Here is a 21,651-nt window from a genome sequence, read left to right on the forward strand (position 1 = left end):
GACTTCCTTGATTTTTTTTTCCCCTTGAAAACGTTTGGCTTCTCATCCAAGAAGCTTCTTCAGAAATGAAGCGAAATGCTTTTAAGAAAAAAATCAAGGAAGTTCAATTGCCTTTTGGAAAAGGACCTTTGTGACAACCAATCTTGGGGAGAACATGGAGAAGGGAAAGCCCTCTGGGTCTTGAACTCCTGGAAGAAAGGCAGAATATAAATAGAAAATCAGTTAATTCTGTAAAATATAAAGTTTTTTTCACAAGACATTTGCAGGTTCAGATTTTCATTGTATTTAATGCACAGTAAATAAAAGAAGTGAGTATATTTCAATGGGATAGTTTGCAGCTTTGGAGAGGAGGGGGGGAGAAGAATCTTAACAGGTCCTGAGTCCTGGAAAAAATATATGAAACTATGTGCCGGTCTCAGAACTATCAGAATTCCGTGGCTTGAGGCATACTTTAAACCTTACTTAAACTCGTGAGCGAGAACGGGCCAATTTTTTTTTTTGTAAAATAAAAAAAAAACCACAAGTTCCATGATCCTTTGAGTGCGGCAGGAGTAAACCATTACAGTCTCCCGCTGGCTCTTCTCTTAGTTTCGGGCCTTTATTGCCAGTGAAAAACGGAGGCAAGAGCTGAGCTCCACCGTTCCCAGCGGGAGACCTATTTCATTTCCTTGTAGGACGATCGGTATATACGAAAAACCTCCGGATTGTGAATGGATCAGCTGTGAGGAAATGATTGCTTCCCCCCCTTCTGAAACTACGCATGCGTCGGCGGGGTTTTGGCGCCTTCTTTTGTCTTTTCAGAGGAAGTTGTTTCTGAGGTGACTTGGAACCCAGCGATACCGGGGTGGCGCTTCGCTTCTTTGCTTGGCCATCTTCCTTTCATCCGTTGATTATATATTTTTTTTGCCCTCAACTACATTTCCGCAGGGCTGCTCTTCTGAGGTTCTTCTTAGCTCAGAAGAAACTCCCTGTCCCATGAAGAGAGACACTGAGGTGAAACGTGTGTGAGTGCGAAAGACGGGTCGGGTTTTCCAGGGCTTGAGAGCTGGGATTGTGCGGTGTGAGGGAAAGGGACGCTGGCGGTACATCCCGTTGGATCATTTATTTGGCTTGTCGATCAGAAAGGTTGGCAGCAGTTCGGCGGTTCGAATCCCTAGTAGAGGTCTGCGTGAGTAGCGGGTTGGACTAGGTGACCTCCAAGATTCCTTCCAACTCTGTTACTGTTCAGTAAACATGAGCATAAAGATTTCTGTGCCTCCCAGTCAGTTTTTTTTTTATTACTCCTGTCAACTGTCTGGAGGAGTCCCTGCAGCTGTCTTGGCAAGATTGTTCAAAAGTGATATAGGCCAAGGGTCTCCAGCCTTGGCAACTTTAAGACTTGTGGACTTCAACTCCCAGAGGGATCTCTGGGAGTTGAAGTCCACAAATCTTAAAGTTGCCAAGGTTGGAGAGCCCTGATATAGGCTATAGGCTATATGTTGCCTGCTTTCTAGGACTGAAGCAGCTTAAGATCGGCCAGCTGGCTTCATGCTCCAGGCAAGGCTGACACTTGCATGCTTCTGGTTTCTAGCTTGATGCCTTAACCACTAGACCAACTGGTTCTAAAATGATTATGATTATATTTTCATTTTCCCTCTACTGGTGATGGACAAACCTAATACTTATGCCTGTAACTCAGAGTACCTTAAATTAGTACTTGAATTCAATATTCTCAACTGTGTAGAAATAGAAAATATTGGATCATAGTTTTACTGTAGGTAAAATACAGACTTAAACAAAAATACATATATGGCTATATGCTTATGCCAGCTGGTCATATAGTAAAATTAGTGCTCTGTGTTGTGCTAGCACAGCTGATATGGGTATTTCATCAAACTGGGGCCCACTTAGTCCTGCAAAACTTGAGTAGTCATGGCAAGCCCTATTGGGTACTTTTTTACTTGTAGATCTTATGTAAATAGAAGGATTTACTTCCAGGTAAATATATTAGGATGGAAGCTTAACAATGATAGGATTGATAAATAGGCTAAATAATTCAAGTCTAATTTCCTGCTTTGTAAAGAAATGCACCTTAAAGCAGCAAAAACAGGCATAGGCTGTTGAGTAGGCTTGCAAATTTCTCCAATTGGATTCAGCCCTGTTTTGTACAGCCTTATGTTCTTAGAACCTAGTTAGCGAATGTGGAGGTGGGAGAGGTATCTACTTCATTCTCAATAGTTGTTTTGTACAGGGAATGATGAAATATTGTGATGGAACATTGATTCTAATTTTAGAAAATAAAAATACTTCCATAGAATGGGATTTTTTAATCTAGGTTGGAATACAAGTATCAGCGAATATACAGTATATTGCCAAAAGTATTCGCTCATCCATCCAAATAATCAGATTCAGTTGTGAGCGAATACTTTTGGCAATATAGTGTATATCAAAAAAAAATTGATATTTGAAACATTTTTCCATCTTCCAATTCCCCCCCCCCCATTTGCCATTGTTTTTTACACTTTGTAAATTTCAGTGGTTAAGTAGCTACTACAGATCCTTCCATCACAATGTAATTGGACATTAAATTTGATAATTTTAATGTCATTTTTTTCTGGTTTTCTTTTAGCTATACCATTTCCAATATCAGGTTTGATATAGTGGTTAGGCTACTAGCCTAGAAACCAGGAGATTGAATTCTAGTCCTGTCTTAGGCACGTAAACCACCTGAGGGATTTTGGACCAGTCACACACTCAATCCAACACAACTCACAGGCTTGTTGCTGTGGGGAAAACAGGAAGAGGAAGTATTGAGTGTTTGCTGCCTTGAGATACCTATAAAATAATAATGCTGAGATAAAAATCTATCAAATTTCCAGTTACAAGTCACAGCCAAGTTATTTCTCATAAATTGTTATTTTTAGAGTTTTGTCTTAATCTGCTGGGATTTACAGCAATTCCTATTTTTATGAAGCCTTTTGAATTTTCAATGTTTCTGCATAAATATAAACCTAAAATATGAAAAAATTCCAGACCTTCATTTTTGTATATGTAAAAATGTAAATGTTTGCTTTTAGGAACTTATGGGCCCTCTTTGGGCAGCAATAACCAATTAAACATTTCCAGTAACTGTTGATCAAGTCTGCAAACAAACTGGAAAAATTTCAGTCCATTCCTCCTTAGAGAATAAGTTTAACTCAGGGATGTTGGTGGGCTTCCTCTCACGAACTGCTTGCTTAGATCCCTTAACATATTTCTACACTTGATATCAGGATCTTTATTGGCCATTCCAAAAACTTTTTTTAGCACAATTCTTTTTGAGTACAATTCAGAATTCATAGTTCCATCTAAGATAGCAAGCTCTTGTGATCAGTCTTAAACCATATTACAGGTAGACCTCAACTCACTAAGAGAAACATTTGTTAAGTGAGTTTGCCCTTTCCAGAGTTATTAAGTGAATCACAGTAGTTGTTAAATTAGATAAACTGTTAAGTGCACCTGACTTCCCCATTGATTTTGCTTGTCAGAATATAGCAAAAGGAGATCATGGGACCCTGAGATATTGCAACCCTCACAGTTATGAATCAATTGCCAAGTGTATGAAGTTTGATCACATGACCATGGGGATGCTACAACAGCCATGTGAAAACTGGTCATAAGTCATTTTTTTCAGTGCCATTTTAACTTTGAATGGTACTACCTGTACTGTTACGATCATGTTTCATAGATGTGATAAAGTTCTTATGCTGAAATGCAATGTTGTCTTTCACCAAACATCTTTTTATTTAAGCCAAAAGTTCTCTTTTAGTCTCATCCATCCAGAGAATTTTCTTCTAATAACTTTTTGGCTTATGCAAATGGTATTTCATAAACTATAGATGGGCAGCAATTTTTTTTAAGATTAGTCACTTTCTCCTTGCAGCCCTACCATGCATACCATTGTTGTTCAATATTTTCTTAATGGTGGTCTCATGAATTCTGACATTCACCAATTCAAGATAGGCAAGAAACTTTGATTTCTTTGACACTATCCTGAGGTTCTCCCAGAGCATTATGCACCTTGCCCTTGGTCTGCCCTTGGTCTGTTGATCACTTTTGGCGGAAAAAAACAATGAGGTTAAGTTGTCTCCATTTGTACATAGTCTTCCTGGCACCTGACAGACTGGTAGAATCTAAACAATTTAGAAATAGTTTGTAACCCTTAAACTGGTGTGCTTCAATTAACTGTTTTAAAGAGGTTGACAGAAGTCTCCTTTGTTCAAGCCATGACACACTTCTTACATGCTTGTGTTGCAATGATCCCACATTTTCATTCTTTAAATAAGAAAGGACCTCCCACATTCATACCTGGTTATCATCCCACTAACTGAAACACCTGATGATGCTAGTTTCCCCTTCAAATGAATTGATAATCCCAGAGGTTCACATATTCTTGCCACATAGAAATAGTAGCTTTGGATCATTTTCCTCAATAAATGAACAAGTATAATGTTTTTGACACTTCTCTAATTTGTTTGTTATCTAATTTTAGGACTTGTTTGGACAGCAGATCACATTTAGGTCATATTTATGCAGAAATATTAAAAATTCAAGAGGGTTCACAAGGTTTTAAGCATATGTTAAATCCTGACTATTTGTTACTAGTTTAACGAATATGAGGAAGTCTTTGGAAGTCTATTCCATCTACATTCATTTCCTTTGCCAGTCTGATGGCTCCTTTCTGACAAAAAACATTTTGTTAAAAGCTTATCTGAGCAACAACTCACCTTTGCAGAGTTCAAACTGGAATTGGCTTTATATTAAAATGAGATGAGGGGAGAGAATGGAATGGAAGGTAGGTTGGTTATCCAGATGCAGGTTGCATGTAGGAAAGATTTGTACGTACCTTTTACTTATATAATTGTACTGAAAACATGTTTGTTGACATGTGATAGCCTGGTTGTAATGTATCCAGGTTCAGGAATCTTTTGCTCAATTTTGCCTTGTTTTTTTTTGTTCTAAAATAGCATTTTTTTATTTGGAAAAGTGATCTGATCTTAAACTTGTTATCCTTAATACTTTTAGAAAAAGTTTCCACCATTTGACCTGACAGAACCCAGAGGGGTAGGAGCATTGCTAGTGTCTGGTAGCATATATTCCATTAGAGGAAACGCCTATGAAGGATCTTCAAACTTCTTTAATATACTCTTGGGGCCTTTATTTCAGCTGTTGATATAGATGTAGGTACAATTTGGGAATTGTTGCAGGAGTTGGTTTCCACATTAGCATCATTGTCTAGATTTTTTGTTGATTGTAAAAATCTACTTCAGATTTATTGATTGTATACAAATATGGACCTATCATTCAGTGTCTGAAAAATTACAGTATTATTATCCAGTGTAGGATGTAGATTATTTCTGTAATATCATTGCTTTCAGGCAGTTTGTTTCTCTAAAAGACTTGTAGTTGCAGGATTTTTGTTCTATATTTTTGTATTTGTTGTGGCAGTACTTATTGATAGAAGTTACATACTTAAAAACATGTTACAATTCTGCATAAGAATAATGAGTCTTATAAACTAACCATTTTGAAACAACATACCAATTTAAATGAAAAATCTGGCTTAATTTTCTTTAAAGATCAACTACTATAGTCGTCACACATCAAAAACTGCCAGCAGTTTTCATTGATTATATTTTGTTGGTTCATTCATGATGTTAGTGCTGTGACCATAGAAGAAAAATAGAATTTCTGTCAAATATGATAAATTACCAATATAATTTTGAGAACACTTTATTTTGCAGACTTTCTTAATTGTATTAGCAGTGCAATGGAAAAGAAAAATGTTGATATATCTGCGAAGAAACCATCTTTGTTTGAAATATTCAAAACACAATACAGTGAATCAGGTACTATTTCAATTCAAGCTGCTTTTGGTAGGGGAATGTATCCCTTTTTCTTTGCATGAAGCCAGTACCATACAGCACAGCAGCCAGGCCAAGTGTGCCTCAGCAGCAGTGGAAGAGAGGAAAACAGAAGCAAAAGTCAGCAGGGAGACACCAAGGTCCAAAAGGGCATAAATGGTGGGAGTAACAGCGCTCTTGTGGTTGTAAGTACAGATAGAGTGCCAAGAGGCCAAATCTTAACCAAATTTTAGTACATGTTGTAAGTCCCTTAATTCAGTACCATTGTGCTCTGAACAGTTGCTGAACAAATTGTAAGTTGAGGACAGCCTATATGAAACTTTTTCCTTGAAATATGAGACTTACCTTTGTAAATAGTACATTGCAAGTTCATTTTCTATGAGTGATACAATGTTTCTTACAGTGGATATTCTTTCCTATTTGCTCTGAAGACAGATGAAAATTATTTTGATATTCCTGGTCTGAGTGGGATAGCTGCTTTCCCAGTTTCAGACTGTCAAGTCAGAAAAAGAGCATAATGAAAACTTAGGCAGATTGTTATATAATTAAGATGAAAATGTGCATATTTAATTGTAGCTACTGCCAGGTTCTCATGTTTTTTCACTCTTTTCTGTTATTGTCTGTTACTATAAATAATACAATTAATGTGTAATGAACCATAATTATTAATATATTATTATAAATCATTAGCAAGTTTTATTGAGAAGGAAAAGATAGGATTACAACAACTTCAGCAATTGAGCTGTTTCCCAATTGGAACTAACATATACCTTAGCCCGGAGGCTTCATTTCTTCCTCTAAAAACTTCCAGTGATTTGGCATGGAGGTGAATCTTTTTGCTGATAACAGAGAAGCTTGCAGTTAGTTGTTTACAAAAGAGTCACCTGATAAAGAGTTTTTAGCTTGTAAGTAAATCTTGGTCACATGCCTAATAGGCATTCATGTTCCCCAAAGCAAGGCAGAGCCAAATATTTTTATTACATTTATTTGCCACCCATCTCATGGTTCAAGGCAACTGAGCGGTTGATATGGGAAAAGACCTACAGAAAGAATTTCTGAGTAATTTGAACTCTACCTTTAAAGTAAGTGGGAGAAGATATTCTCCATAGGATGTCCTGCCTATTAGAAAAATATCTATAGTAGTAGTAGCAGTAGTAAGTAATATTTGATGATAGTTCATATTTATTTAAAAATCTAGTGTTACATTGTATTTTTAGAAAGCCAACTTACATCAGTAATTGTGTAAAAAAATAATCTTACGAATGAAGGTGAATATACCTGTCCTAGCATGATGCTGGAGGATCCAAACTGGGTCAGTCACCAGGACCAGAGGTTTTGTCTTCCAAGTTTTCGGACTCATGCTGGAGCTCATCCTCAGGGTATTTCTCTCTGAGGATGGGCTCCATCATGAGTCTGAAAGTTCAGAAGACAAAACCTCTGGTCCCAGTGGCCGACTCAGATTAGATCCTGCAAAATAATCTTACTTCTTATTTTCTGATGAAATTAATATTTAGTAATTTAATGGAACCAATTATTAATCTGTAGTAATAATCAATAACTATTTATGTTTAATTAATGTTAAAGTAATAACTTGAAACATACATTAAATAATGTATTGACTGCTTTTGTTAGACCTAGGACCAATAAGTCTCAATTGGTTTGAAGAACTCAGTTCAGAAGCTCCACCTTTTGATGTGAAAATAACAGAAGACCCTTTATACAAAACTATGGATCAAAATACTTTCAAAACCCCAAAAGGGAAATTGTCTATGAATAACTCATCAGTATCAACTCCCATGATTTTTAAAGACCGGAATAAAAATTTAAAAACATCTACTTCTCCTGTAGAAAAATCAGCTCAGTCCAGTGAAGAAACAGGTAAGATAAGAAATAATATGTAACCAAAATTGTAAACTTTTTTGTACGTAAAGCATTTACAAAATGGATGTAGTATGAAAATGAAATGTTACAATGCAGATACCGCTTCTGTGGAAATTGTACTTTTCTGGCTACATAAAGGTCCACAACTAGAAAAGTGACTAATTTGGGGGATATTAGGTGTCAGTTCAAACATTGTGTTGTATAAAATAGGAATATTGGGTTGATGATTATAAAAGAACACCTTTCACCCCATTTCCATAAAAGCATGAAACAATAGAATAGAAGACAATTTCAGCCACTTCTGAATTTATAGTGCCGAGATAGCGAACCTATGGTACGCGTGCCACAGGTGGCATGCGGAGCCATTTGTCCGGGCATGCAAAAAAGTTGAGTTCAGCTTTTTTTAAAGCCATTTTCGCCCTCCCCAGGCTCCAGAGGCTTTATAGGAGCCTGGGGAGGGCGAAAAGAGCTCCCCCCCCCCAAGAGGCTCTCTGGAGGCTTCAGGAGCTTCCCCGAAGCCTCCGGAGCGCAAAAAAACAGCCCTATGGGCAAACCAGAAGTTCAGTAACGGACTTCTGGTTTGCTTGTAGGGTCGGTTTAAACCCTCTGGAGGCTTCAGGGACCTTCAGGAGGCTTCCCTGAAGTTCCGGTTTGCTCATAGGGTTCTTTATAGTCCTCCGGAGGCTTCAGGGAAGCCTCCTAAAGGTCCCTGAAGCCTCCGGAGGGTTTAAACCAACCTACGAGCAAACTGAAAGTGACTTCTGGTTTTATGCCCTCCACAAGCCGCCTGAAGATCCCTGAAGCCTCCGGGGGGACAGGGGAGGCTGTTTTCGCCTTCCCCAGGCTTCTATAAAGCCTCTGGAGCCTGGGGAGGGTGAAAAAAGCATGCAAAAAATGGGGGGGAGCGCCTCTCATGTGCATTGGAGGGGTCAAGCGTTGCATTATAGGTGCAGCATGCCTGTGCACGATCCCCTGCGCTTCTCCCCTTATGGCACGCAAGCAAATAAGGTTCGCCATCGCTGTATAGTGTATAGACCAGATTTCATCTTGGATATAAATTGTTTAGTATGTATTCGTAATCTATATTTCAACTTTTGCTTGTATTAATTGGTATAGGAACAGAGCATTTTTGTTTTCTTCAAAACCTTTCTCTTTTTACAGTGGTTGATAATTTCAAAAATCCTTTGAACTAAGAAACATTGAGTTATTTCAGGGGCAGTCTGGCTATGAAACACAATAGTGACAGGGATAATCCAGATCCTCTAGAATACCACATCTGGAACATTGGTTCAAAGGACTTCTGTAAATTGCAATTGTGCTTGGAATGGCATAGTCAGGAGAAAATGGAACACTAAATGTCCCATATCCCTAATTAGTACTCAATTTTAATTTCTGAAGCATTTTCAATCTATTGTAATGGTTTATTAAATGATATTTAGCATCTGTATCTTTAGAATCTTCATATGTTTTATTAATCATTACTATTCACTTGGGGAGAAATGGCTTAGTTAAAGATGCTGAGCTTGTCAACTGGAAAGCTGACAGCCTGGGTTAACATGAGCATCACACCACAGGGTGAGTTCCTGTTCCTGTCCCACCTCCTACTCATCTAACAGTTCAAAAGCATGCAAATGCGAGTAGATTAATAGGCACCAGTTCAGTGAGAAGGTAACAGTGCTCCGTGCGCCCATGCCATATAGCCATGCTGGCCACATAACCACAGAAAATGTCTTAGGAAAAAGCTGGCTCCCTTGGCCAAGAAACAGGTGAGTATCTTGCCCTAGCATCAGACACGACTGCACAAGAAAATATTTACCTTTATCTTTTATATTCACTCACTTTATTTAAAATATAGATCTGCAAAATCTCTGTAAATTATGTTTCATAGATTTAATGTCTTATGTTCTCTGAATTCTTTAAGTTACTAAAAATGGTAATTCCCACCAATAGGAAGGAATTGACAGCAAATTTAGGGTAATCAAGCCAATGTGCAACTAATGACTGGTACTGACTGGGTAGACCCATATTTAAATCCCATTCCCTCTGTACAGTTCACTTAACTCATTCAATTACTATTTTTCAAGTGAACCTAACCCATAAGAGTGGAGTTTGGAGGATAAATAAAAAGAATAGAGATCCCAGTGTTTACTATTTTGATACCTTAAAGAGAAAAAGAACCTAAATCCGTGATGGCGAACCTATGGCGGAGCCATATTTGCCGGCATGACAGCCCTCAGCTCCAGCTGATTTTCGGCCTTCCGGAGGGCAGGGGCAGCCGTTTGCGCCCTTCCTAGGCTTCAGGAAGGGGGTTGTGCATGCATGCGCAGGAAGGGGGGAGGTCATACGCGTGCACAATTTTGGCACACCTTTAGAAAAAGATTAGCCATTACTGATCTAGATGGAGATTAACTTGAAGTAGGATGGATGGCCTATAAATTTTATAAATAAATAAAATCTAGTAATATTACTATCAAATGTTTAACTTTAGTACTTTTTCTCATAAATTTGTAAATTTTAGTTAACCAAATGGGTTTTACTATTTCTGGTTAAAAAATTATTATATTTTATGGTCAAAGACTAAAAACAAATTACAACATACACATAATATTTGTGACAGGATCTCATTTCTATAAGCAGTTTTTATTCTCAAGAATGCCATGAATTTACATAGCTAAAATTTCAAAAGCCTTAAGGCGAAGGAATAACTCTTCATTTTTGGCTGAACTAGATCCTGGATTACTAGATCCTGTACGCATACTAAATTGATTTAATTGTTAAAAGGGACTAAAAACTGTTTAAATGGTTAAAAAAATGATTAAGTAACAAACTTACTTCCTGTAGCCTTCAAGATTTAATTAGACAAATGTAGAGAAAAAATTGATTTATCTAGTAGTGAAAGGTTTTTTTTTTGCTTACATTTCTTTGATACAGGTAAAACTTACAGTGAAATGCCTAGGCTGAGAACACAAGTGGATGAATCAAATGAAGGAATGAATCTTTCTCGTTCCTGTGTGATTGCAAGGTGCATCTTATTTATTTATCGATGGATGCTGATGCAGATATAGATCTTTCTATAGCAACACAAAAAAGAATTCCATTGTTACAGCTAAATTTGTCTTTTGAATCAAAGTGATATCATAATGTTTGGGCATATCCATGATGATTTCTTGGAAACATTTGTTGCCTTTTAGGGCTGATTGGCTAAAAATCACTCAGCTGGCTTTGCATTTGAGGAAAGACTAAAATTCAGTCTCTTGGTTTCTAGTCTGACACCTTTAACCAACCAAACTAGCTAATTGGCTCACTGCTATACCAGATTAACTCAACATGTCAACAAGTGCATCAGACTTTAGCTGTTTAATTATTTGGTATATTGAAATGAGTGTAATGACATTGATGTGGATACATTTTCTGGAAGCATAATAAATAGCCTAGCCATTTCTAAGAATCATACCAGTTCCAACTTAATTTTCTGCTTTTTCCTCTTCATCCAACAAAAAGGGCAGAAACATATTCTTATATTCCACTATTAATTTCACCCAAAACAATTTCAATACTTTTATTTTTAATAGTTTTCATTCTGCTGGGGATATTGTTTAGTGTTTTTCTCTTATTAAAAATGTTTCCAGCAAAATCATTCTGCATTTTTTCTGCTTATTTTAATTTTCTCATCTTCTTTAAATATATATTTTTCCTGACTACCTAATTCTCTTGATACAACATATTTCCTTTTTTTTAAACAATAATCTTCCTATATGGACCTATTTTCAGATTTTACTTTTTATTCTACCAAGCATCTTTTTGCATACTCTTCCTTAGCATTACTCCGTACATTCTATTCTATCTGTATTTCATTTACATTACCAAACAGAGGTTTTCATTCAGAATGTTCCACAATTGTTTGCAAACATCCTTGCTCATTTTTAATCACAGTGTGTTGAATAGTAACAGCTATTACTGAATTTCTACTTTCATACACATCAACAACAGTCTAGATGTCATGGATTCATACCTTGTGACATACATTTTAGTCTTTTCATTTATAATTAAATTTACATCTTCATTTCCCCAACATATATTTATCTTAACTCTACAAGATCATCTCAGTTCACCTTCATTCATGTCACCCTATTTCAACCTATGAACCCCTTATACATACATTTTTCTTCATATGTTATGTCTTCATATGCACATGGACCCCTGTATTCTAGATCACAGATTTGAACAATTGAGGCTTTCACCTACCAGTTTGGTAGAATGGGAAAGAATTACACTAGGTTACTAATTTTAATCATAGCCATGTCACATTCACCATTATCAAGAACAGTATTAATCAGTTTGGACATGTTCTGATCAAAATAAATGCAATCAAAACCTAATATTACCTCACTGCTTTAGTGCAGGTGCTCCAGAGATTTCTTTGCAAGCCAGTATACTATTGCCCGTATCCCACCAACTAAGAAGTATACCCCTGTGATACTTACCCCTGTGATACTTATGATATGTACATTTTCCTAAAGATAAATTCTGATAGGTAAATGTATTTCTGCAGAGAAATAAGAAAATAATTACCCTCAAACTATGATATAAAATATCATTATATAATAGTTATTGTTGCTTTTTGGAGAAATTAAAGTAACTAATTAAACACTGTACTTAGCTTCATTAGTGCTATAGAATCAGGATCTCTCAGATATCCATATTTACTTTAAAATGCATTTTGTTTAGATGCGCTGGATATATGAACATTGTTCATTATATTTTATGAAGTTATAGAAATTAAAATTGTGTTTAAGGATGCTTTTGATTTAAATAACTACTCTTTCCCTTTATATTTCAGTCCGGTCATACAAGAAAAACAAAAAAATAAATATGGTAAATATTAATGTCTTTTATCTATTGCACTGAAAGTTGTATTAGTTTATAAATATATGCTCATTCTAAGAATACCTTCTTTCATATTTTCAGTACTAAATGAAAGTTTATTACAAACACCCAAGATTTTTGAGGTAATTTTACTCTAAAATATTTTAATTATGAGAATGCTATATGTATGTTTGTGTGTCTGTGATTAAACAGTTGTTCATTATATTTTAGGTTCAGACACAGAAATGCATTTCTGAGAGCTTGGGAGCAGAAGCAGATCCTGATATGTCTTGGACAAGTTCATTAGCAACACCACCTACACTTTCTCCAACTGTCATAATAGGTAATGAAGGTAACACTGATATGACTGAAACATATGAGGATAAAGAACAGTAAATACAGAGTAACTACAAGATAAAAACATTTTGCAATTGTAGTTAACATTGATATTAAAATTACTGTTCTTTTGAAATTAGCTGATAATTATTAGCCATATAATTGTTTCATTTTCAATATGAAGAGGTATTATTAAAGAGGTAGAAATAGAATCAGTGTGACATACTGGTTACTGTGAAGGATAAGAAGTGGAAAAATGCAATTTGACTATATCATCAGCCACTGCTTACTGGATAACTTGGAGCTATCTCAGTTCAGCGTACTTAATAAAGCTTTTGTAGAAAGAAATAGGAGGAACTACAGTGAGTTGAGTTTTTAATGAAAGGCTGAGTATAAATAAATATGAAATCAAATGTATTCTTAAAAATGTGGTTAAGTTGAATAATTACAGATCTCCTACAAGTAGACTTATAACTATAGTTGAGCCCAGAATTGCAAACATAAGTCACTGTGGTCATAGGTTGGTACCACAGGATCAGTATTTTTTCAGTATTTTTTTGCTAGAAACAGAAATTAAATATTGTAAAACTGGCAAAAAAAATAATCAAAAAATTGTAATCATGTGACTGTGGGGTGCTGCAAATAATATTCTGTGGTGAACCAGTTGCCAAGCACCGAAAATGCAATTATGTGACTATGGGTTGTGTGGGGTTTGTCGTAAGTTAAAACAGTCACTAAATGACCAGTCATAACTCAAGGAGTATCTGAAGAAAGATAACTAAAAGAGATAAATATGTTGAATCATATAATTAGTTCATTGCAGCCATTGCAAGTGGTTGCATTGTTCAAGCTTAATAAAAGTGCCAATAGTTTTATTAGAATATTTAATTGTTCAGTTTATTTCATTAAATATGTTCTGTACTTTGGAATAAAATTTTCAGAAAGGCTCATTAAATATAAGTTTGACATAAAACATTGATTTCCATCAATGAGTCATAAAATAACTACTAATATATATTGTTTGAATTGTAGAAAGAAGAAATGATTCCGTTTCTGGAACAAAGATTCATAATGAAATAATTGATATTGTAAGTAAAGAATATGCATTTTTGGTATTAGAATTTTTAGCTTATATGTAGGTGTATAAATTAAATTTTCATTGCTTTGGTTTTTAGACCATGTGTGGCCTTTTTTCCAAACATGGAAAAAGTCTCAAGAGCAATAATATTAATAGGCAATCTTCATCAGGAATTGAAATTTCACATGCAGAAATGGACAACAAAATCCACAGTGAGCATTTTTCCTTTATTAGCGGTTCATAACTCTTAGTTTGCTTCTTTTCCTTTAAGAATTATATTTATTAAACAAATATTTGCCAAAATAGTTGTTTAGGGTACTTTTTTTTTGTTTATTTGTGGTCTAGTAATTTGTTTATTTCTGTCTAGTAATTAAATGAACTATAATTGATAATGTTTTGGATAGTTTTGGCCTTACTAGGTAGACCAGACATACTATGACCAGATGAACTAATTCTGTTTTGTTGCAAAGTTACATTAACAAACTCTTGCAAATCTGAAAGTATTTCTGAACCTCTTGCCCCACCCACATTCCTGCTGCAGAATAATTTATTTTTCTGATCCCTTGGCTGTGTCTTGTTGCCCTGTTTCCTTAGATTATTCCCACATACCATTACAGACAGATAGTTTCAAATGGACATTGGATTTTCATGTACAAATAAGTATTTTAATATTTCCTAAGCCTTTACCTAGATTTTATAATTGAATTCTCATGTCATTTTTTGTAACCAAATTTCTTTAGTGGAATTTTACTTCTGATGATGTTGTTTTGCAATTATTTACAGCTCTTGAAAGTTTTTTAAATGAATCTTTTGATAAGAATGCATTTCCTGTTGAGCTACAAGGATCCCAAAAGCCATCAAATGTACCAAAGGATGAAGATAATCATGGTGGAATGAGTGATTTTTCTCTGAACATTGCCAGCAGCAGTGTTTTTCTTAAAAAAATTAATTCGGTTGAGGAGAATAAAAAAGCTCTTTTTTATGAAAAAAATCATGATGAACTTGAAAAAGAACATGAAATGATTAAGGCTTCTAATGAAACAAAATTTGAAAGAAAGTTAAAATCTTCTAAATGTAACTTGAATACTAATGTCCCAAAAATACAGAATGCAATGAATAGAAAGGAGAATATGACATCATCTTTGCTTTGTCCGTGGTCTCAGTTGGACTTGTCTGGTTTTGAACTAACGCAGCTTGAAAAAAAGTTCGTAAAGAGCATTAGTTCATCTTCTACCTTACAGGTCAAGAAAACTTCTCCAGGTAGTCCATCATCTATTGAAAAAAAATGCAGTAGTCCTAAAATATTAAAATCATCTATGTTAAACACACCATGTGTAATACAACATGGTAAGATGAGTTCTCCAGAAAAGTTATCCGTTTCTGAAAACTCACCTTTATTGATTAAGAATGATTCAGTGTCATTGAAACATGCTGAGGATGAGGAGTTTTTTTCTGTAAATTTTTCAAAGAATAATTATTTCTTGATGAATAGAACTTTAACAGAATCCTCAGAAGTCCAAAGTATTCACTCTGATTTCTCAAGAAAAGATAAAAGTTCTTCAGGCCATCATGTTTCAAATCAAGGTGCTAGTGATGGCAGACAACACACAAAATCAAGCTTGAAAAATATTAGCTCACTTTCCAGTTTGAAAAGGCGACCCAAAAAATTCATATATGCTCTAAACAATTCTCTAGTTCAGCGGGAAAAAGGAACCACCCAGAGAGATGGATCTCTTACTTGTTTTGTGCCAGTATGTACAAATTTAGAAACTGGTACCTCTGAACTTTCTGAAATCCTAATCAAGAATGAAGGTACACTATTTATATTCCTTTGTGTATTAATTTCTAAAATTTAAGTCTTAAAATTCCATATATATGTCAGTTCATTGTTGGGACTTCTGTTTACTGCATTGAAAAAGTCTACTAAAATATACTGTATGTTAATTAAATGTTGCTGAAGGAATTTTCAGATAGATAAAATAAGTGAGTGGTTAATTATAAAAACAGAAAAATACTGGAATTTCTGATACTACAGGGAGGCCTGTTTTGTTCTATTTGAGACTTATCAGGTATACACAGCCCACAGAGCTTTGTATGGGGTCTTAGTAATTGACAATTTCAGATAGAATGAAACTGATCATATACTGCCTCCTGCTGGTCAGTGTAAGTAAAAATAACATACCTTAAAAATAAATGAATTCTCTTCTCTATAAATATAAATGCATAAAAATGCTTTAATACCTAATAGTTTTTCATATATGCAATAAAAATCTACAATTCAGATATAAAGCAAAAGTTGTGGCTTCTCAGCTGACATCCTGAAAAAAATACTGTATTTTTCAGAGTATAAGATGCACCAAAGTTTTGAAGAAGCAAATTAAAAAAAATTTTTTTTGCACTCCGTAAACTTCCCCCGAACGGTCCATTTTTTACGAAACCAGGTGCTTTTTTGAATAGCCCTTAGGAGGCTTCTAGAGTGCCCTGGGGGGGGGGGCAAATTTGAGCAGAAAAACACTTGTTTTTTGCTCATTTCTGCCCTCTCCAGCCCCCTGGAGCTCTCTGAAAGCCTCTTACAAGCTATGCACGGCCATTTTGGTGAAGGGGGGGGGTTCGGGAGGCAAAAAATGTATTCAGTGTATAAGACTCACACAGCTTTTCAGCCTTTTTTTTTGTTGAGGGAAAAAGGTGCATCTTATACTCCGAAGAATACAGTACTTTAGTGCAATATTATACTACAGAAGTTTAGAATGTATTTATATTGATACCATTTTAACTCACATCCCTGTTGTAATTCAACTTCTTACAGGACAAATTGAAACTGCTGATCATTCCACAAAAGAAAGAAAACAAATAGATTCTGAAAAATGCTATACATCTACTAACATGTTATATGAAACTAAAGGTAGTAACAAGTCAAATATTGAACATAACACTAGTGATAGCTCAGCACTACTTCTAAAAAATAATATGAAGAAAGAAGCTGTAATGTTTTCCAGAGATCTTGCTGCTAATTATCAAACAGAGGTAACTGAAAAAGGATTCCATGAAATCTGTCACAGCAATACTTTGGTGGATAGAAAGACTGATTTCACAAATTATAGTTCATCCCAAGAAGCACTTATTGAAGCATGTACAGTGCCAATGCAAGTATCAGAAACAGAAAATAAACAAGTAACCTTGGAATTAACGGCACAACTTTTGGACAGTGGCATTCATTCAACGAAAGCATCAAAATCTATAACTATGCTATTGGAGCAAGAAATGGATACAAAACTGTCTCCATTACTAAGTTTAAAAGAAGGCGCACATGGTGATAAGCAGAGAGAGTTAGAATGTCTTTGTCTTGGGAAAATCCAGAAAGGTTTTAAGACTGCATCTGATAAACAGATAGTGCTATCTGATGATAAAATCAGAAAAGGCAAATTACTGTTCAAGGATATAGAAGATCGACTTCTTGAAGACTTTCAGAATGAAGAAAAGAGTGCTATTTCAAGTCAAAATAAACAGGAAAATGCTGAGAATTTTTCAGTTGGACAAAATGAACTAAATTCACATGTTTCTGATTCTGTGGTAAATTTTATTCACTCAGATGATACGAAAATTGGTTTTCCTGAATATGGCAATAAGTCTGTTCAAAATGTTCTTAAAAATCAGCACCCTGAAGAAAAACACAATTTAACCGCAAGCCAAGTAGCTGAAATTACTGAACTTTCTAATATATTGGAAGAAACAGACAGTCAATTTGAATTTACCCAGTTTAGAAAACACAAGACTATGATGTACAATAACACTAACGAGACTAGATGTTTGGATAAAAAATGTTTAAATTCTAAGAATTGTAAAGATATGGGATTTGTGGACAATCCAGGTGATAATCAGTCCTCCTTTAAGCATATAGATACTTGGGAACGTAATACTGACAGACAAAGCAACAACCACATTATATTGCTGGAATCAAACAGAAAAGAAAATAATTGTTTTGTTCCAGTTATTTCAGATCCTTTACAGTCTGATCTGGGAAATCATAGTTCAGTTAAGAACAAAGATGAGATTACAAGAAGAGGTACAGAATTAGCCAGCAATAAGAAAGGAATGGGTGAAATATTGAACTCCTATAAAATAAAAATGAATGGTTCAAACAAATGCAGTAGTTGGCATATGCCTATGAAAGAAATAGATATTGATTGGCCCCAGAAAGCCAAAAAAGGAAACGCTGAATATATAATACAAGGTACCACAAAAGATACAACAATTGCTTTTGTAAAAGAAAATACAGAAAATAAGTTAAAAGATGTGGACTGCCATAAAGATAGTGTTGTCCAGATTACTAGCACCACAGAAGTAAACTTGAAAATTATTCAAAAATATTCTGTACATATATCAGAAAATGAATTGTTATCCACTAAAAATCAAAATGCTTTATCCGTACATTTTGTAAATTGTGGGAAAACTTGCTGTAACAATAATTGCCCAGAAACTTTGTCTGATCTAACATGTTTAGTTGAAGTTGCTAAAACTGAAAAAAATAATACTTGGAATGATGCAGGTGCAAAAGAAAGCTTTATTTCAGAACAAGAGGAAAAAGTAAATAAGCCTGAAAAACAATATTTTCTACAGAGCGTTCACACTGTTACTGATGGGAATACATTTGCAGAAAAAAGTAAGAGACTTAATTTGTTGACAGGTTCTGATATACAGGAAGAGATAAATAATATGTCCTACTGCAAAAGGAAGACAAATGCTAGACATAAACAAGTTATCCCTTCTATGAATGAGAGTACAGAATTAAATCAGACTGAAATCTTTTTGGGGTGCAACCATAAGAATGTCTCTGAAAACAGGGAAAAGCAAACTGATGGTTTTCATACAGCTAGTGGTAAGCAAATTACATTTACTGACAAATCTTTACTTAAAGCTAGGCATCTTCTTTCAGAAGAAGCTCTCTGTGGAAATATGAACAATACTGGTAGTCTTATAAAATTTAGTGTTGAAGATTCAGTTAAAAAGAATTTTACATTTGGAGAAGGAGGTGAAAAATGTAGAGAAATTGGACATTCTAAAGATAATTTTGAAGATTCTTTGGGAGTGCTGTCAAACATGGTTAAACAGGGTTTAAAGAGTGGACTGATCTTTAAAGGACTGGCCTTGAACATAAATGCATCTGAATCATATTTTCATGGAGGGAAAAAAATCAGTATTTTGAAAGAAGCATATAAAAATCAAGATTGGATGACATCAAAATGTGATTTACATTTACTGGATACTGGTACCTTACAGAAATATCCAACTAATGAAGCGAGAACCTCAACTTCAAAACAATCGAAAGTTAATCCACCTGCATTCAGTTTCAAAACTGCAAGTGATAAAACTGTTAAAGTTTCTCCAAAGGCATTAAAAAATGCCCAACAATTTCTTCATAAAAACTACAGTAACTTGTTGGGAAGTTCTTTGGATGCTTTTGGCAGTAAAAACTGCATTACTTCTGGTTACTTGAATGTAGAGGAGATGCCGATGGGATATTTGGATGTATCCCAGTTTCCTACAACCAAAGAATTATGTAGAACTGCCCAAACATTACCATGTGCTATGCCCATGGTAGTGGACACTGTCTTTGAAACAAATCGTGAAACTTCAGATAAAAGTTTTGAAATGGGCAAGTGTTTTAATACCTGGGTTTCTACCAAAGGAAACTGCATATCAGATTTTTCTACCAATAAATGTATGTTTTTTAGCACGGCAAGTGGCAAGCCTGTTCAGTTATCTAAAGAATCGCTGAATAAAGCAAGACAATTTTTTTCTGAAATTGAACCTAATTTATCAGGTCATCAGAATTTTGTTTCAGATGACAATTTCAGCTGTAATAAGATACATACAGTGAAGAACATGAATGCATCTGAGTCAGATGTTAATGCAGGAACTAATGCCAACATATCTGGAGAAACCTGTCAAAATGAAAATTGGATGACACCAAAGTGTAGCTCACATTTCTTGGATATTAGTACCTTAGAGAAATCATCAACTAATGGAGAAAAAGACTCCCCTTCAAAACAGTTGAAAGCTAGACCAGCTGCCTTTAGTTTCACCACAGCAAGTGGTAAAACTGTTAATGTTTCTCAGAAAGCATTAAAAAATGCCCAACACTTTCTTCATAAAAACCTCAATAACTTAGAATCTCAGTCTGAAATAAATAAAGGTAACACCTTTGGAAGTTCTTCTGATGCTTGTGGTAGCAGGGACTGTATTGGTTCCAGCTATTTGAGGGTAGAGAAGATTCCAACAGAATATTCAGGCCTGACCCAATTTCCTGTAACCAAAAAAATTTGTGAAAGCTCCCAAGCATTATCATGTGTTGTACCCAAATCAATGGAAACTGTTCCTGAATTAAATTGTAAAGCTTCAGATGACTTTATTGAAATGCATACGTGTTCTGATACTCGAACTTCCAACAAAAAGAAATGCAAATCAGACTTTTCTACTGACAACTGTGGGTTTTTTAGCACAGCAAGTGGTAAGCCTGTTCAGTTATCTAAAGAATCACTAAAGAAAGCAAGCCTACTTTTTTCTGAAATTGAATCTGATTTATCTGTTTATCAGAATTCTGACCCAGATTGCAATTATGATTATAACACTGTGAATTCTAACAGAAAAAAAATATTTCCCAGAGAAAATAAATTACATATATCCCAAAGGAGGGAAAATCCAAATGTAGAAGAACATTCAGGCATTCCATGTGATTTTAATAAAGCATGTGGAAAACAGGTAAAGATTTCTCACAAGGCTCTTCAAAATGTTATGGGACTTTTAAAAGAATTTGATGATATCAATGCAAGTGATTTTTTTGTTGATGAAAGTTTAAACCAAACTCATAATTCTCCAATAAAAACTCCCATTACAAAAGTTAAACAGGAGCATGAAGCTAATTCGTCATCTAAATTGAAGGAGAAATGCAAAACCAGAGAAAATCTGAATGAAAACAAAACTATTAAATCCTTGCTAAATATTGAAATACCTATGTCCATCACTTCTACTGAGAAATACAAGCAACCAGCAGAATTCAAAAGAAGGTTTTCATGTTCAAAAGAATTAACTGAACCTTTGAAGATAACACAACCATGCCAAAGCAGAGTCAGTACTAAATATGCCTCAGAAGGGAATCTGGATTGTTTTTGTCCTGCTTATTCCCAAACTTCAGATAATTACTCAGATGTAGAAGCTTCAGAAAGTGCAAAAGCTTTCATAGAAGATGACGATTTCACTGATTCAGAAGTACAAAGAAACATTCAAAAATCTATCTTGACAGCTAATAATTCTCTGTTACGTACAAGAAGTGGGAAACGACATCTGGAAAAAGAAAACACATTTGGTAAGTACTTTTTTGCTTTCTTCAACCTTAAAATTCATTTAAGATACTGCACACTGCCAATAACTCAGATTGGTGTTTTACACAATTATTGATTTCAGTGAAGAAAAATCTTATTTCACAGTTTCAAATTTATATTGCCAAAGAGTTGCCAGTGTAGCGTTCACTTGAGTTGCAGTGAAGATTGATAGAAGAGTAGAATAATAGCAATAATAGCTGTTCTTATAAATATTCTACAGCTTTTATCC

The 21,651-nt window shown here is 34.9% G+C and overlaps 1 protein-coding gene across 2 annotated transcripts in view; it reads left to right on the forward strand.

Annotated features, from left to right (window-relative positions):
- Window positions 1-557: 557 nt before the first annotated feature.
- Window positions 558-21,651, forward strand: part of BRCA2 (BRCA2 DNA repair associated) — a 44,445-nt gene continuing 23,351 nt past the window's right edge. For both annotated transcript variants that reach the window (XM_032219337.1, XM_032219338.1), the window contains exons 1-11: window positions 558-993; window positions 5,763-5,867; window positions 7,515-7,760; window positions 10,695-10,785; window positions 12,604-12,638; window positions 12,732-12,772; window positions 12,861-12,972; window positions 13,998-14,053; window positions 14,141-14,255; window positions 14,827-15,855; window positions 16,850-21,406. In XM_032219337.1, the coding sequence (XP_032075228.1) occupies window positions 5,789-5,867; window positions 7,515-7,760; window positions 10,695-10,785; window positions 12,604-12,638; window positions 12,732-12,772; window positions 12,861-12,972; window positions 13,998-14,053; window positions 14,141-14,255; window positions 14,827-15,855; window positions 16,850-21,406 (6,361 nt within the window). In that variant the 5' untranslated portion in view covers window positions 558-993; window positions 5,763-5,788. The remainder of the gene's footprint in view (window positions 994-5,762; window positions 5,868-7,514; window positions 7,761-10,694; window positions 10,786-12,603; window positions 12,639-12,731; window positions 12,773-12,860; window positions 12,973-13,997; window positions 14,054-14,140; window positions 14,256-14,826; window positions 15,856-16,849; window positions 21,407-21,651) is intronic.

This window comes from Thamnophis elegans, chromosome 6 (assembly GCF_009769535.1).
Source record: "Thamnophis elegans isolate rThaEle1 chromosome 6, rThaEle1.pri, whole genome shotgun sequence".
NCBI lineage: Eukaryota > Metazoa > Chordata > Lepidosauria > Squamata > Colubridae > Thamnophis > Thamnophis elegans.